Raw genomic sequence first — 14,946 nt, 5'->3', positions numbered from 1 at the left:
TCAACCCCTCCCACTGCCCCCTCAACTCGGCCCTCTCCTCGCACCCCCTCGGTCCCACCCTCTCCCTGTCTCCCTCCGTCCTGCCTGCTCCCCCATCTCCCTCGATACCTCCTAACCTGCCCCCTTGTCACTTTGCCCATTGATCCCTCGGGGTGGGGGCGATGGGACAGGTTTGTTTGGAACGCCCGATGTTCGACAAACTGTACCTGGCGTTTGATCGGCTGCATCTTGTGGAGGCTGACGAAAGCCTCCATCTCGTGAGGCTCCAGCATGAGGTACCTGATGGAGGAGAGACAAGGCAGTGAGGTATTCCACCGCTTTTCCCCTTTCCAGAGCAGATCTCTGCCCCCGCCGCCCACCCACCCCTCCCTACCCCCAGCATCAACACGGGTCACCGTCAGGCTGATACAGGAAGGTTGAGCACACAGTGATCTGCTCACACACAAAGAATTAGAACAACAGAAACTTAACGGCACAGAAAGAGGCCATTCAGCCCATCCTGCCTGTGTCGGCCAGAACAGAGAATAAACAAAGGAACTCACCACTCATATTAACCCCACTTTCCAGCCCCCGGTCTGTAGCCCTGCAGGTTCCAGCGCTCCAGACGCAGATCCAGGTACCGTTTAAATATTGAGCGTTTCAGCCTCAACCACCAACTCAGGCCGTGAATTCCAGACCCCCACCACCCTCTGGGTGAAAAAGGTTTCCCTCATGTCCCCTCTAATCCTTCTACCAATCACCTTCAATCTGTGCCCCCTGGTAACTGACCCCTCAGCCGGGGGGTGGGGGGGGGGGGAACAAGTCTTTCCTGTCCACCCTCTCTAGGCCCCTCATAATGAGGTCACCCCTCAGCCTCCTCTGTTCTAAGGAAGAGGACCCCAGCCCGTCCAATCTCCCCTCATAGCTGCAATTCTCCAGGCCCGGCAACGTTCTTGTAAATCTCCTCCACACTCTCTCCGGAGCAACGAGGACTTTCCTGTAATACGGTGACCAGAACTGTACACACATTTCCAGCTGTGGTCTAACCAGCGTTTTATACAGTTCCAGCATTCCACCCCTGCTTTTGCATTCAATACCTCGCCCAATAAAGGAAAATATTCCATATGTGTTCCTGACCACCTTGTCCTCCTGTTCTACCAAGGGAACACATGATGGTGGTTCGGGGTGGGGGGGGCGGGGGGGATCCTATGTGAGTGAAGAATGGTAGGTTACTCACATCAAGATCCGCATTTTATAGCACCATTTACCACCATGAGACGTCCCAAATCACTTCACAAACAAAGGTGGACTTTTGAAGCAGACTTGCGCACAGCAAGATCCCACAAACAGCAATGTGATAATGGCCCAGATCATCTGTTTTTAGTGATGTTGGGTGAGGGATAAATATCGGCCCCAGGACACCGGGGAGAACTCCCCCCTGCTCTTCTTCCAACAGTGGGCGTGGGATCTTTTACCCCCACCTGAGAGGGCAGATGGGGCCTCCGACAGTGCGGCGCTCCCTCGGCACTGACCCTCCGACGGCGCGGTGCTCCCTCAGCACTGACCCTCCGACGGCGCAGCGCTCCCTCGGCACTGACCCTCCAACGGCGCGGCGCTCCCTCGGCACTGACCCTCCGACAGCGCGGCGCTCCCTCGGCACTGACCCTCCGACAGTGCTAACTCCCGAAAGTGTCAGCCTGGATTATGGGCGTCATTCTCTGGGGCAGGTCTTGAACCCACAACCTCTGACATGGAAGCCAGAGGGTGGGAGAGACTGTGCTCTGCATGAGACACAGAAGCAGCCAATAGCAACGTAAGTCAATTTACCAACCAGCTTGCTATTCCCCTCACCACAATGTACAACAGAACCCTCTTACTGGATGTGTCAAACCTGGACTGTGATTTGCCAGGATGGGTGCCTCTGGGATTGTCAAAATATAGCACTGTGTTCCACCTTACCTTAAAGATCTCACAGACAGTGGCTTGTCGCCCTTGTCCCTGTGAAAAAGAAACAGAGGAGAGTCACTGACATGTCCAAACCAAGCAGGAGCGAGAGTTAATCTGGGAATCAGTTGTGACTGAAGCAGAACAGCAGAGAGTGCTGGAGTACAAAGCGACTGGGACACGGTCCCAAAACAAATGTTTTCACTGGAATCACTGTGAAAAAACCACTCCACATCAGGGGAGAGGGGACGGACAGGGCTTTATTGCTCAGTCTGATTCCATACCCTGCATTTATTCAACAACTGCAATGATTTAGACATCGCCAAGGTGCTTCACAAGATAATAACTCAGAGGGAGTGTTAGAGGGGGGTGCTGGAGGAGGTTACAGAGATAGGGAGGAGTGTAGGGGCTGGAGCAGATAACAGAGATAGGGAGGGTTGTAGGGGCTGGAGAAGGTTACAGAGATAAGGAGGGGTGTAGGGGCTGGAGAAGGTTACAGAGATAAGGAGGGGTGTAGGGGCTGGAGAAGGTTACAGAGATAGGGAGGGGTGTAGGGGCTGGAGAAGGTTACAGAGTTAGGGACGGATGTAGGAGCTGGAGGAGGTTAGAGATAGGGAGGGGTATAGGGGCTGGAGGAGGTTACAGAGATAGGGAGGGTTGTAGGGGCTGGAAGAGTTTACAGTGATAGGGAGGGGTGTAGGGGCTGGAGAAGATTACAGAGATAGGGAGGGGTGTAGAAGCTGGAGGAGGTTACAGAGATAGGGAGGGTTGTAGGGGCTGGAGGAGTTTACAGAGATAGGGAGGGTTGTAGGAGCTGGAGGAGGTTACAGAGATATGGAGGGTTGCAGGGGCTGGAGGAGTTTACAGAGATAGGGAGAGTTGTAGGGGCTGGAGGAGGTTACAGAGATAGGGAGGGTTGTACGAGCTGGAGGAGGTTACAGAGATATGGAGGGTTGCAGGGGCTGGAGGAGTTTACAGAGATAGAGAGGGTTGTAGGGGCTGGAGGAGGTGACAGAGATAGGGAGGGTTGTAGGGGCTGGAGGAGGTTACAGAGATAGGGAGTGTTGTAGGGGCTGGAGGAGGTTATAGAGATAGGGAGGGTTGGAGGAGATTACAGAGATAGGGAGGTATGTAGGGGCTGGAGGAGGTTACAGAGATTGGGAGGGTTGTAGGGGCTGGAGGATGGTACAGAGATAGGGAGAATTGTTGGGTCTGGAGAAGGTTACAGAGACAGGGAGGGGTGTAGGGGCTGGAGAAGGTTACAGTGATAGGGAGGGGTGTAGGGGCTGGAGGAGGTTACAGAGATAGGGAGGGTTGTAAGGGCTGGAGGAGGTTACAGAGATAGGGAGGGGTGTGGGGGCTGGAGGAGGTTACAGAGATAGGGAGGGTTGCAGGGGCTGGAGAAGGTTACAGAGATAGGGAGGGGTGTAGGGGCTGGAGAAGGTTACAGAGTTAGGGACGGATGTAGGAGCTGGAGGAGGTTAGAGATAGGGAGGGGTATAGGGGCTGGAGGAGGTTACAGAGATAGGGAGGGTTGTAGGGGCTGGAAGAGTTTACAGTGATAGGGAGGGGTGTAGGGGCTGGAGAAGATTACAGAGATAGGGAGGGGTGTAGAAGCTGGAGGAGGTTACAGAGATAGGGAGGGTTGTAGGGGCTGGAGGAGTTTACAGAGATAGGGAGGGTTGTAGGAGCTGGAGGAGGTTACAGAGATATGGAGGGTTGCAGGGGCTGGAGGAGTTTACAGAGATAGGGAGAGTTGTAGGGGCTGGAGGAGGTTACAGAGATAGGGAGGGTTGTACGAGCTGGAGGAGGTTACAGAGATATGGAGGGTTGCAGGGGCTGGAGGAGTTTACAGAGATAGAGAGGGTTGTAGGGGCTGGAGGAGGTGACAGAGATAGGGAGGGTTGTAGGGGCTGGAGGAGGTTACAGAGATAGGGAGTGTTGTAGGGGCTGGAGGAGGTTATAGAGATAGGGAGGGTTGGAGGAGATTACAGAGATAGGGAGGTATGTAGGGGCTGGAGGAGGTTACAGAGATTGGGAGGGTTGTAGGGGCTGGAGGATGGTACAGAGATAGGGAGAATTGTTGGGTCTGGAGAAGGTTACAGAGACAGGGAGGGGTGTAGGGGCTGGAGAAGGTTACAGTGATAGGGAGGGGTGTAGGGGCTGGAGGAGGTTACAGAGATAGGGAGGGTTGTAAGGGCTGGAGGAGGTTACAGAGATAGGGAGGGGTGTGGGGGCTGGAGGAGGTTACAGAGATAGGGAGGGTTGCAGGGGCTGGAGGAGGTTACAGAGATAGGGAGGGTTGCAGGGGCTGGAGGAGGTTACAGAGACAGGGAAGTTTGTAAGAACTAAGAGAGGTTATACGCCCAAGCTGTGCCGTGGCAGATCAGGTCATTGCTGTGGGGGTCTGGGAAAGGGTGCGGGGAGGGGTCATTTGCCCAGCCAGAGACTCTGTCGTACTTTGCCCAGCCAGAGACTCTGTCGAGTGGCTCAGGCACTGGCTCTAGTTAGTGTGTGTGTGTGTGTGTGTGTGTGTGTGTGTGTGTGTGTGTGTGTGTGTGTGTGTGTGTGTGTGTGTGTGTGTGTGTGTGTGTGTGTGTGTGTGTGTGTGCTTGAGGGAGGGTGGGGAATCACAGGCCATCTTTGCCAAGTAACTGAATATAGCCCAAACAGGACACAGCAAGAGCACGAGGTGGAGGGGCGATGGATCTGCAGCAACTCCAACGCAACGGACCTCTTGAAACGCCCACTCCCCTCTCCAGCTGAATGAAAGGCCACTGCCCAAGTGCCTGGCCCATCTTGGTGTACCCTGATAGCTACACGCTGTGCCACAAGCCTGCTACACCTACCGAAAACTCTCCAACATCTCTCTGAGTGTCAACGGGTCAATCTTGTCCTGAGAGAAAAGGATAATGTAAATTAGCTCAGTAAATGCAGAGACTGCAGAGTTTAAAGCTAAAGGAAATTACAATCACAATGGACTTCAGAGATAGAATCACAGGACAATACAGCCCAGGAGGAGGCCATTTGGCCCTTCGTTCCTGTGCTGGCCCTTTGAAAGATCTATCCAATTAGTCCCATTCCCCCCGCAACCCCCCCCGCCCCCAACAGTCCTGCAAATTTCTCCTTTTCGAGTGTTTATCCAATTCCCCCTTTTGAAAGTTCCTATTGAATCTGCTTCCACCGCCCTTTCAGGCAGCACCTTCCAGATCACAACAACTCGCTGTGTAAAAAAAACATTCTCCTCATCTCCCCCTCTGGCTCTATTACTGATTCTCTTCAATCTGTTACCTCTGGTTACCCTTCTCTTCCCTCTGGTTACCGACCCTCCTGACACTGGAAACACTTTCTCCTCATTCACTCTATCCAAACCCTTCCTGATTTTGAACGCCTTGATTAAATCTCCCCCTTAACCTTCTCTGCTCTAAGGAGAACAATCCCAGCTTCTCCCAGTCTCTCCACATGAACTGAGGTCCCTCATCCCTGGGAACATTCTAGTAAATCTCCTCCACACCCTCTCCGAGGGCTGGAGATCCTTCCTAAAGCGTGGGGCCCAGAATTGGACACGAACCTCCCGCTGGGGTCTGGTCATACACTGGGTCAGCCGGCCATCTTCCATTACACAGAAAACCAAACAGAAAAACCATGGACTTCCAAATCACCTTTCAACACGGCAATATGTCCCTAAGTGCATGGCTATTGCTCAGTGATAGCTTCCCCTCATCCACACTGGCACTAGGTCAGTGCTGAGGGAGCGCCGCACTGTCGGAGGGTCAGTGCTGAGGGAGCGCCGCACTGTCGGAGGTTCAGTAGTGAGGGAGCGCCGCACTGTCGGAGGGTCAGTACTGAGGGAGCGCCGCACTGTCGGAGGGTCAGTGCTGAGGGAGTGCCGCACTGTCGGAGGGTCAGCGCTGAGGGAGCGCCGCACTGTCGGGGGGTCAGCGCTGAGGGAGCGCCGCACTGTCGGAGGGTCAGTGCTGAGGGAGCGCCGCACTGTCGGAGGGTCAGTACTGAGGGAGCGCCGCGCTGTCGGAGGGTCAGCGCTGAGGGAGCGCCGTGCTGTCGGAGGGTCAGCGCTGAGGGAGCGCCGCGCTGTCGGAGGGTCAGCGCTGAGGGAGCGCCGCGCTGTCGGAGGGTCAGCGCTGAGGGAGCGCCGCGCTGTCGGAGGGTCAGCGCTGAGGGAGCGCCGCGCTGTCGGAGGGTCAGCGCTGAGGGAGCGCCGCGCTGTCGGAGGGTCAGCGCTGAGGGAGCGTTGCGCTGTCGGAGGGTCAGCGCTGAGGGAGCGTTGCGCTGTCGGAGGGTCAGCGCTGAGGGAGTGCTGCCCTGTCGGAGGTTCAGTAGTGAGGGAGCGCCGCACTGTCGGAGGGTCAGTGCTGAGGGAGCACCGCACTGTCGGAGGGTCAGTGCTGAGGGAGCGCCGCACTGTCGGAGGGTCAGTGCTGAGGGAGCGCCGCGCTGTCGGAGGGTCAGTGCTGAGGGAGAGCCGCGCTGTCGGAGGGTCAGTGCTGAGGGAGAGCCGCGCTGTCGGAGGGTCAGTGCTGAGGGAGAGCCGCGCTGTCGGAGGGTCGGTGCTGAGGGAGAGCCGCGCTGTCGGAGGGTCAGTGCTGAGGGAGAGCCGCACTGTCGGAGGGTCAGCGCTGAGGGAGCACCGCACTGTCGGAGGGTCAGCACTGAGGGAGCGCCGCACTGTCGGAGGGTCAGCGCTGAGGGAGCGTTGCGCTGTCGGAGGGTCAGCGCTGAGGGAGCGTTGCGCTGTCGGAGGGTCAGCGCTGAGGGAGTGCTGCCCTGTCGGAGGTTCAGTAGTGAGGGAGCGCCGCACTGTCGGAGGGTCAGTGCTGAGGGAGCACCGCACTGTCGGAGGGTCAGTGCTGAGGGAGCGCCGCACTGTCGGAGGGTCAGTGCTGAGGGAGCGCCGCGCTGTCGGAGGGTCAGTGCTGAGGGAGAGCCGCGCTGTCGGAGGGTCAGTGCTGAGGGAGAGCCGCGCTGTCGGAGGGTCAGTGCTGAGGGAGAGCCGCGCTGTCGGAGGGTCGGTGCTGAGGGAGAGCCGCGCTGTCGGAGGGTCAGTGCTGAGGGAGAGCCGCACTGTCGGAGGGTCAGCGCTGAGGGAGCACCGCACTGTCGGAGGGTCAGCACTGAGGGAGCGCCGCACTGTCGGAGGGTCAGTGCTGAGGGAGCGCCGCACTGTCGGAGGGTCAGTGCTGAGGGAGCGCCGCACTGTCGGAGGGTCAGTGCTGAGGGAGAGCCGCGCTGTCAGAGGGTCAGTGCTGAGGGAGCGTCACACTGTCGGAGGGTCAGTGCTAAGGAAGTGCCACACTGTCGGAGGTGCTGTCTTTCAGGATGAGACTTTAAACCGAGGCCCCGTCTGCCCGTCAGGTGAGGGTGGGTGTAAAAGATCCCACGGCCACTATTGGGAGAAGAGCAGGGGGGAGCTCTCCCCGGTGTCCTGGGGCCAATATTTATCCCTCACCCAACATCACTAAAAACAGGTGATCTGGGTTATTATCACATTGCTGTTTGTGGGATCTTGCTGTGTGACATCTGGCTGCCGCTTTCCTACATTACAACAGTGAACGCACTTAAAATAAAAAAATCCTTCACTGTCTGGGAAACACTTTGAGGTGGGGAAAGGGGCTGGAGAGATGGTAGTCTGATTCTATTCTGCATTACATTGGGACTCTACGATAGATTGAATGAGGAGGGAGGTGGATAAAGATCGGCCATTTTTAAACTCTCCTTACCTCTTTGACCTGGTTCCACACATCCTGCTCCAGGGAGTTCACCTCCAGAGGCGGCAGGGTGAATTTAAAGTACGGACGGAGGTTTTTGTAGATGTAGATGTAGGGTCCGGAAGCCACTGCCACAGCCGGGGTCCGGGGCTCGTTGGTGTCCATGAGAAAGGCGACCACTCCTGTCGGCAGGTCTATCAGAGTGTTCTCAGACAGCATGGTGGTCCCCTTGTAAACCTTCAGCTTCATATTGTATAGCCCAGTGCCCAGATCCCCAACAATCAGCTGTACAAACACAACAACACACAAACCTCTGCACTTAGATAGGAACACAAGGAGGCTGCTCAGCCCTAAAGCCTGTTACACAAGGATAGCAGGGGGTGACAGTGTGTATCTCTGTATCTGACCCCGTGCTGTACCTGTCCTGGGAGTGTTTGATGGGGACAGTGTAGAGGGAGCTTTACTCTGTATCTGACCCCGTGCTGTACCTGTCCTGGGAGTGTTTGATGGGGACAGTGTAGAGGGAGCTTTACTCTGTATCTAACCCCGTGCTGTACCTGTCCTGGGAGTGTTTGATGGGGACGGTGTAGAGGGAGCTTTACTCTGTATCTAACCCCGTGCTGTACCTGTCCTGGGAGTGTTTGATGGGGACGGTGTAGAGGGAGCTTTACTCTGTATCTAACCCCATGCTGTACCTGTCCTGGGAGTGTTTGATGGAGACAGTGTAGAGGGAGTTTACTCTGTATCTAATCCCATGCTGTACCTGTCCTGGGAGTGTTTGATGGAGACAGTGTAGAGGGAGCTTTACTCTATATCTAACCCCGTGCTGTACTTAAACCATGATTCCCTGAATCTAATAATTTGTGCCATAACTGGGAAATATTCTTTCTCTCAGTATGAAGAGTGCTTGGCTTAACAAATAAAAGAATTGCATATTTTTTGAGGCATAAATAGCACAATGATTCCACCAGAATACTTTAATTGCCTGGTGACAGGTATCTGAAAGTGATGCAGAGATTGCAGAACACCTTTCATGTTACAGATGTCTACTCTCAAACCGAGGTGATAGACTCATAGACTTTTACAGCACAGGAGGCCATTCGTCCAATTGTGTCTGCGCTAGTCAACAAAGATTCATCTACACTAATCCCATTTTCCAGCACTTGGCCCATAGCCCTGGAGGCTATGGCAACACAAGTGAAAATCTAAATACTTCTTAAATGTTACGTGAGTTTCTGAATCAACCACCCTTTCAGGCAGTGAGTTCCAGATTCCCACCACCCTCTGGGTGAAAAAAATTCTCCTCAACTCCCCCCTTAGCCTTCTACCTCTTACCTTAAATGTATGCCCCCTGGTTTTGACCCCCTACTAATTGAAAAAGTGTCTTCCTATCCACCCTACCTTTGCCCCTCATAATCTTAAACACCTCTATCAGGTCCCCTCTCAACCTTCGCTGCTCCAAGGAAAACAACCCCAGCCTATCCAATCTTCCCTCATAGCTCAGACTCTACAGCCCAGGCAACATCCTCGTAAATCTCCGCTGCACCCTCTCCAGTCCAATCACAGTGATGTCAGGAAGCACATCTTCACACAAAGGGGAGTGCAAGTCTGGAACTCTCTCCCCCCTCCCCACCACACCCACCGGCTGGTCAATTGTAAAGGTCAAAACTGAGATTGAAAGTTTTTTTTGGGGGGGTAAGGGGCTTAAAATTTAAAACCAGGGTCAAGGGGGAAGACAGAATTAACACAATTTGAGAATGATCGCATTGACTTGCTGACACTCACACCTCAGCCAGAAGCAAAGTTCCCTTTACCTTATTCTCACCATCTCCTTGAAGGTCGGCCAGAGCTGGTAAAGGAAGAGAGACCCTGTTAGTGAATTATTTCAGGTTGACATCTGTTCGCACCATTAAAATTCTGTTGCACAGATACTGGTGCACAATCACAGTGACCAATGCTGCGGAGAGCAAGAATCGTGTCAATCCAAAATTCCATCACTTCCAATAGTTTTGCAGTAAGTTTTCCAGGATATTTCCCACAGTCACTTAATGAATCCGAGGAGAAACTTCATAAATTGTGCCACCTAATGGCCAGAGAGTGTAATCACAGTGTGACAGATAACAGAGCAAATTTCAATCTCCTGCAGATCCCTCTAATATCCACCAGCCCCTACAACCCTCCCTATCGCACTAACCTCCACCAGCCCCTGCAACCGTCCCTATCTCTGTAACCTCCTCCAGCACCTACAACCCTCCCTATCTCTGTAACCTCCTCCAGCCCCTACAACCCTCCCTATATCTGTAACCTCCTCCAGCCCCTACAACCCTCCCTATCTCTGTAACCTCCTCCAGCCCCTACAACCCTCCCCAACTCTGTAACCTCCGCCAGCCCCTACAAACCTCCCTATCCCTAACCTCTTCCAGCTCTTACAATCCTCCCTATCTCTGTAACCTCCTCCATCCCCTACAAATCTCCCCATCTCTGCAGCCTCCCGCATCCCCTACAACCCTCCCTATCTCTGTAACCTCCTCCAGCCCCTACAACCCTCCCTATCTCTGTAACCTCCTCCAGCCCCTACAACCTTCCCTATCTCTGTAACCTCCTCCAGCCCCTATAACCCTCCCTATCTCTGTAACCTCCTCCAGCCCCTACAACCTTCCCTATCTCTGTAACCTCCTCCAGCACCTACAACCCTCCCTATCTCTGTATCCTCCTCCAGCCTCTACAACCCTCCCCATCTCTAACCTCCTCCAGCCCCTACAACCCTCCCTACCTCTGTAACCTCCTCCAGCCCCTACAACCCTCCATATCTCTGTAACCTCGTCCAGCCCTTACAACCCGCCCTATCTCTGTAACCTCTTCCAGCCCCTACAACATTCCCATCTCTAACCTCCTCCAGCCCCTACAACCCTCCCTATCTCTGTAACCTCCTCCAGCCCCTACAACCCTCCCTATCACTGTAACCTCCTCCAGCCCCTACAACCCTCCTATCTTTGTGACCTCCTCCAGCCCCTACAACCCTCCCTATCTCTGTAACCTCCTCCAGCCCCTACACCTCTCCCTATCTCTGTAACCTCCTCCAGCCCCTACAACCCTCCCTATCTCTGTAACCTCCTCCAGCCCCTACAACCCTCCCTATCTCTGTAACCTCATCCAGCCCTTACAACCCTCCCTATCTCTGTAACCTCCTCCAGCACCTACAACCCTCCCTATCTCTGTGACCTCCTCCAGCCCCTACAACCCTCCCTATCTCTGTAACCTCCTCCAGCCCCTACACTCCTCCCTATCTCTGTAACCTCCTCCAGCCCCTAAAACCCTCCCTATCTCTGTAACCTCCTCCAGCCCTACAACCCTCCGAGATCTCGGCGCTCCTCCAGTTCCGGCCTCTTGACCATCCCCCGATTCCCCATCGCTCCACCATTGGCGGCCGTGCCTTCAGCTGCCTGGGGCCCTAGGCTCTGGAATTCCCTCCCTAAACCTCTCCGCCGCTCTCTCTCCGTCTCTCCCTCTCCTCCTTTAAGATACTCCTTAAAATTGACCTCTTCAACTGAGCTTTTGCTCCCGTCCCCAATATCTCCACAAGTGGCTCGGAGTCCGTTTTAATTTTTCGATAACTAATCCTTAGAGGTGCATGCACAAGAGATCAGAGATAGATGAAAGCGGGAGATCTGAGGGGTGCGTTGGAGAGATCAGGAGGGCACCTGAGGGATTGGACAAGGAGGATAAGGATGCTAAAATCCAGGCGGTGTGGGACCAGGAGCCAGTGTAGGCCAGCATGTATAGACGGAGGGGCATGTGGGTGCGAGTTAGGACATGGGGGGGGGTGTGTGGGTGGGCAGTATACACCACTACCAAGCAGGGCAAACGGACAGTGCACCTACCCACACAGGAGGAGAATGTGTAGAGGTTCGCCACTGGGTCATAGTGAGCATCCAACCACTTGGCGTTGGCTTCACTGCTGTGGAAGGAAGGAAGGAGAGAATTGTCAATGCACTAACAACTGTAAAATATACAAACACAAGTCAGAGAGACCGAACCACAAATACTATCCCTACTCCGACGAAAATTCTGGGATAAATCATCCATAAGAGGGCCTGACTCCAGGCAGTGTGAAGCACCCCCGGCTGCTCAGCTCTTGGGTCGATTCCTGATCATTTACAGTATTTTAATAACTGGTGTCACAGTTAAAAATGGCAAGTCTCTCCCTGGAACTCGCCACCAGCTTCTAAAATTCCAACTCGCTTTGTTTCCCCTCCATTTTCCTCCATTTCAAGCAGTCGCACACTTGTGTGTGGACATTTCCCGGTCTCCAGTTTTGCTTTTTCATCCAAATCCATCTGTGTACCTCCTTCACTCTCTCCCTGTTCCCCTCCCTCTGTCATCCTGGCCCTCACTCCCGCTGAGGGCTCCGGGAGAGGAACCAGAGGGGGTGAGGGGTGAGAGGTGAAGTGGAGGGCAAGAGGTCATGCAGGTGCAGCGGTAGGTCAGAGAGGGGGGGAGAGCACGGTCAAGGTGGTGGGGGGGAGGGGGGCAGAGAGCACGGTCAAGGGGGGGTGCGAGAGCACGGTCAAGGGGGGGTGCGAGAGCACGGTCAAGGGGGGGTGCGAGAGCACGGTCAAGGGGGGGTGCGAGAGCACGGTCAAGGGGGGGTGCGAGAGCACGGTCAAGGGGGGGTGCGAGAGCACGGTCAAGGGGGGGTGCGAGAGCACGGTCAAGGGGGGGTGCGAGAGCACGGTCAAGGGGGGGTGCGAGAGCACGGTCAAGGGGGGGGGTGCGAGAGCACGGTCAAGGGGGGGTGCGAGAGCACGGTCAAGGGGGGGTGCGAGAGCACGGTCAAGGGGGGGTGCGAGAGCACGGTCAAGGGGGGGTGCGAGGGCACGGTCAAGGGGGGGTGCGAGGGCACGGTCAAGGGGGGGTGCGAGGGCACGGTCAAGGGGGGGTGCGAGGGCACGGTCAAGGGGGGGTGCGAGGGCACGGTCAAGGGGGGGTGCGAGGGCACGGTCAAGGGGGGGTGCGAGGGCACGGTCAAGGGGGGGTGCGAGGGCACGGTCAAGGGAGAGGGGGGAGAGAGAGCGGTCAAGGGAGAGGGGGGGAGAGAGAGAGCGGTCAAGGGAGAGGGGGGGAGAGAGAGAGCGGTCAAGGGAGAGGGGGGAGAGAGAGAACGGTGAGAGAGAGAGCGGTCAAGAGGGGGGGAGAGAGAGAGAGCGGTCAAGGGAGAGGGGGAGAGAGAGCGGTCAAGGGAGAGGGGGAGAGAGAGCGGTCAAGGGAGAGGGGGAGAGAGAGAGCGGTCAAGGGAGAGGGGGAGAGAGAGAGCGGTCAAGGGAGAGGGGGAGAGAGAGCGGTCAAGGGAGAGGGGGAGAGAGAGAGCGGTCAAGGGAGAGGGGGAGAGAGAGCGGTCAAGGGAGAGGGGGAGAGAGAGAGCGGTCAAGGGAGAGGGGGAGAGAGAGAGCGGTCAAGGGAGAGGGGGAGAGAGAGAGCGGTCAAGGGAGAGGGGGAGAGAGAGCGGTCAAGGGAGAGGGGGAGAGAGAGCGGTCAAGGGAGAGGGGGAGAGAGAGAGCGGTCAAGGGAGAGGGGGAGAGAGAGAGCGGTCAAGGGAGAGGGGGAGAGAGAGAGCGGTCAAGGGAGAGGGGGAGAGAGAGAGCGGTCAAGAGGAGGGGAGAGAGAGAGAGCGGTCAAGGGAGAGGGGGAGAGAGAGAGCGGTCAAGGGAGAGGGGGAGAGAGAGAGCGGTCAAGGGAGAGGGGGAGAGAGAGAGCGGTCAAGGGAGAGGGGGAGAGAGCGCGGTCAAGGGAGAGGGGGAGAGAGAGCGGTCAAGGGAGAGGGGGAGAGAGAGCGGTCAAGGGAGAGGGGGAGAGAGAGCGGTCAAGGGAGAGGGGGAGAGAGAGCGGTCAAGGGAGAGGGGGAGAGAGAGAGCGGTCAAGGGAGAGGGGGAGAGAGAGCGGTCAAGGGAGAGGGGGAGAGAGAGCGGTCAAGGGAGAGGGGGAGAGAGAGCGGTCAAGGGAGAGGGGGAGAGAGAGAGCGGTCAAGGGAGAGGGGGAGAGAGAGCGGTCAAGGGAGAGGGGGGAGAGAGAGCGGTCAAGGGAGAGGGGGAGAGAGAGCGGTCAAGGGAGAGGGGGAGAGAGGGAGGAGGGTCAGTGGTTGAAGGGGGGGGGGGAGTGTCCCCGGGTTCGGGGGGCGGGGTCTTCACTGGGCCTCAGCCCCCTCCCCCTCCCCCACCCCCACCCCCACCCCCACCCCCGGACTCACTTCTCACTCCCCTCCGGCCCGCCCGAGGCCATCACCCCCGCCGCCTGCCCGCTGCAGGCCCGGTCTCCAAGGAAACCGCGCTTCCAGTCCCGCGCTCCAAATGGTCCCCCACGGGTTTCCGGTCCGGCGCTCCAACCGGTCCCTCCGGCCCCTGGGCACCGGGACAGAGGTTCCGGACTGGCTGTTGTGGGTGGGGGGGGGGGGGGGTTCCTGCTCTTGAATCCTTGTCCCAAATGTTATTTATCTACACACTGCCCTTCAAAATAGCAACATTCAAAAATATACATCAGATATTTGGGATTAAGTTAGGTTCCCAGCTCAGTATCTTGCTGATGCCCAATGTTCATAAAATCGCAGAATCCTCCAGCCCAGAAGGAGGCCGTTCAGCCCATTGTTCCTGTGCTGGCCCTTTGAAAGATCTATCCAATTAGTTCCACTCCCCCTCCCCCCCTCTCTCTCCCCCCTACAGTCCTGCAAATTTCTCCTTTTCGGGTATTTATCCAATTCCCCCCTTTTGAAAGTTCCTATTGAATCTGCTTCCGCCGCCCTTTCAGGCAGCGCCTTCCAGATCACAACAACTCAAGTATAATAAAAGCAAAAAACTGCGGATGCTGGAAATCTAGAACAAAAACAAAAATACCTGGAAAAATTCAGTAGGTCTGACAGCATCTGCGGAGAGGAACACAGTTAACGTTTCGAGTCCGTATGATTCTTCAACAGAACTAAGGAAGAATAGAAAAGAAATGTGCTAATGGCACAGACTGGGTGACCGCTTTGCGGAACACCTTCGGTCTGTCCGCAAGCACGACCCAGACCTCCCTGTCGCTTGCCTTTTCAACACTCCACCCTGCTCTCTTGCCCACATGTCTGTCCTTGGCTTGCTGCATTGTTCCAGTGAAGCCCAACGCAAACCGGAGGAACAGCACCTCATCTTCCGACTTTACAGGCATCCAGACTGAATATTGAGTTCAACAATTTTAGATCATGAACTCTCTCCTCCATCCCCACCCCCTTTCCGATCCCCCTTTTTTCCCAATAATTTATATAGATTTT

At 55.9% G+C, this 14,946-nt stretch overlaps 1 protein-coding gene across 3 annotated transcripts in view; it reads right to left on the bottom strand.

Annotated features, from left to right (window-relative positions):
- Positions 1-13,990, bottom strand: part of bbs1 (Bardet-Biedl syndrome 1) — a 43,335-nt gene extending 29,345 nt beyond the window's left edge. Inside the window, exons 1-7 of one of the 3 annotated variants that reach the window (XM_041181971.1) lie at positions 13,894-13,990; positions 11,531-11,607; positions 9,464-9,498; positions 7,662-7,934; positions 4,773-4,819; positions 1,939-1,977; positions 207-279 (exon numbers count right to left, since the gene is read on the bottom strand). In XM_041181971.1, coding sequence (XP_041037905.1) covers positions 207-279; positions 1,939-1,977; positions 4,773-4,819; positions 7,662-7,934; positions 9,464-9,498; positions 11,531-11,607; positions 13,894-13,925 — 576 coding nt within the window. In that variant the 5' untranslated portion in view covers positions 13,926-13,990. Of the gene's footprint in view, positions 1-206; positions 280-1,938; positions 1,978-4,772; positions 4,820-7,661; positions 7,935-9,434; positions 9,499-11,530; positions 11,608-13,893 lie in introns of those variants that run through there. The other 2 variants (XM_041181972.1, XM_041181973.1) reach the window with 2 other exon arrangements.
- Between the last annotated feature and the right edge of the window lie 956 nt (positions 13,991-14,946).

This window comes from Carcharodon carcharias (assembly GCF_017639515.1).
Source record: "Carcharodon carcharias isolate sCarCar2 chromosome 37 unlocalized genomic scaffold, sCarCar2.pri SUPER_37_unloc_17, whole genome shotgun sequence".
Classification (NCBI taxonomy): Eukaryota; Metazoa; Chordata; class Chondrichthyes; order Lamniformes; family Lamnidae; genus Carcharodon; species Carcharodon carcharias.
The sequence above is the reverse complement of the archived record's forward strand: the minus strand, read 5'-3'. Positions and strand labels throughout refer to the sequence as shown.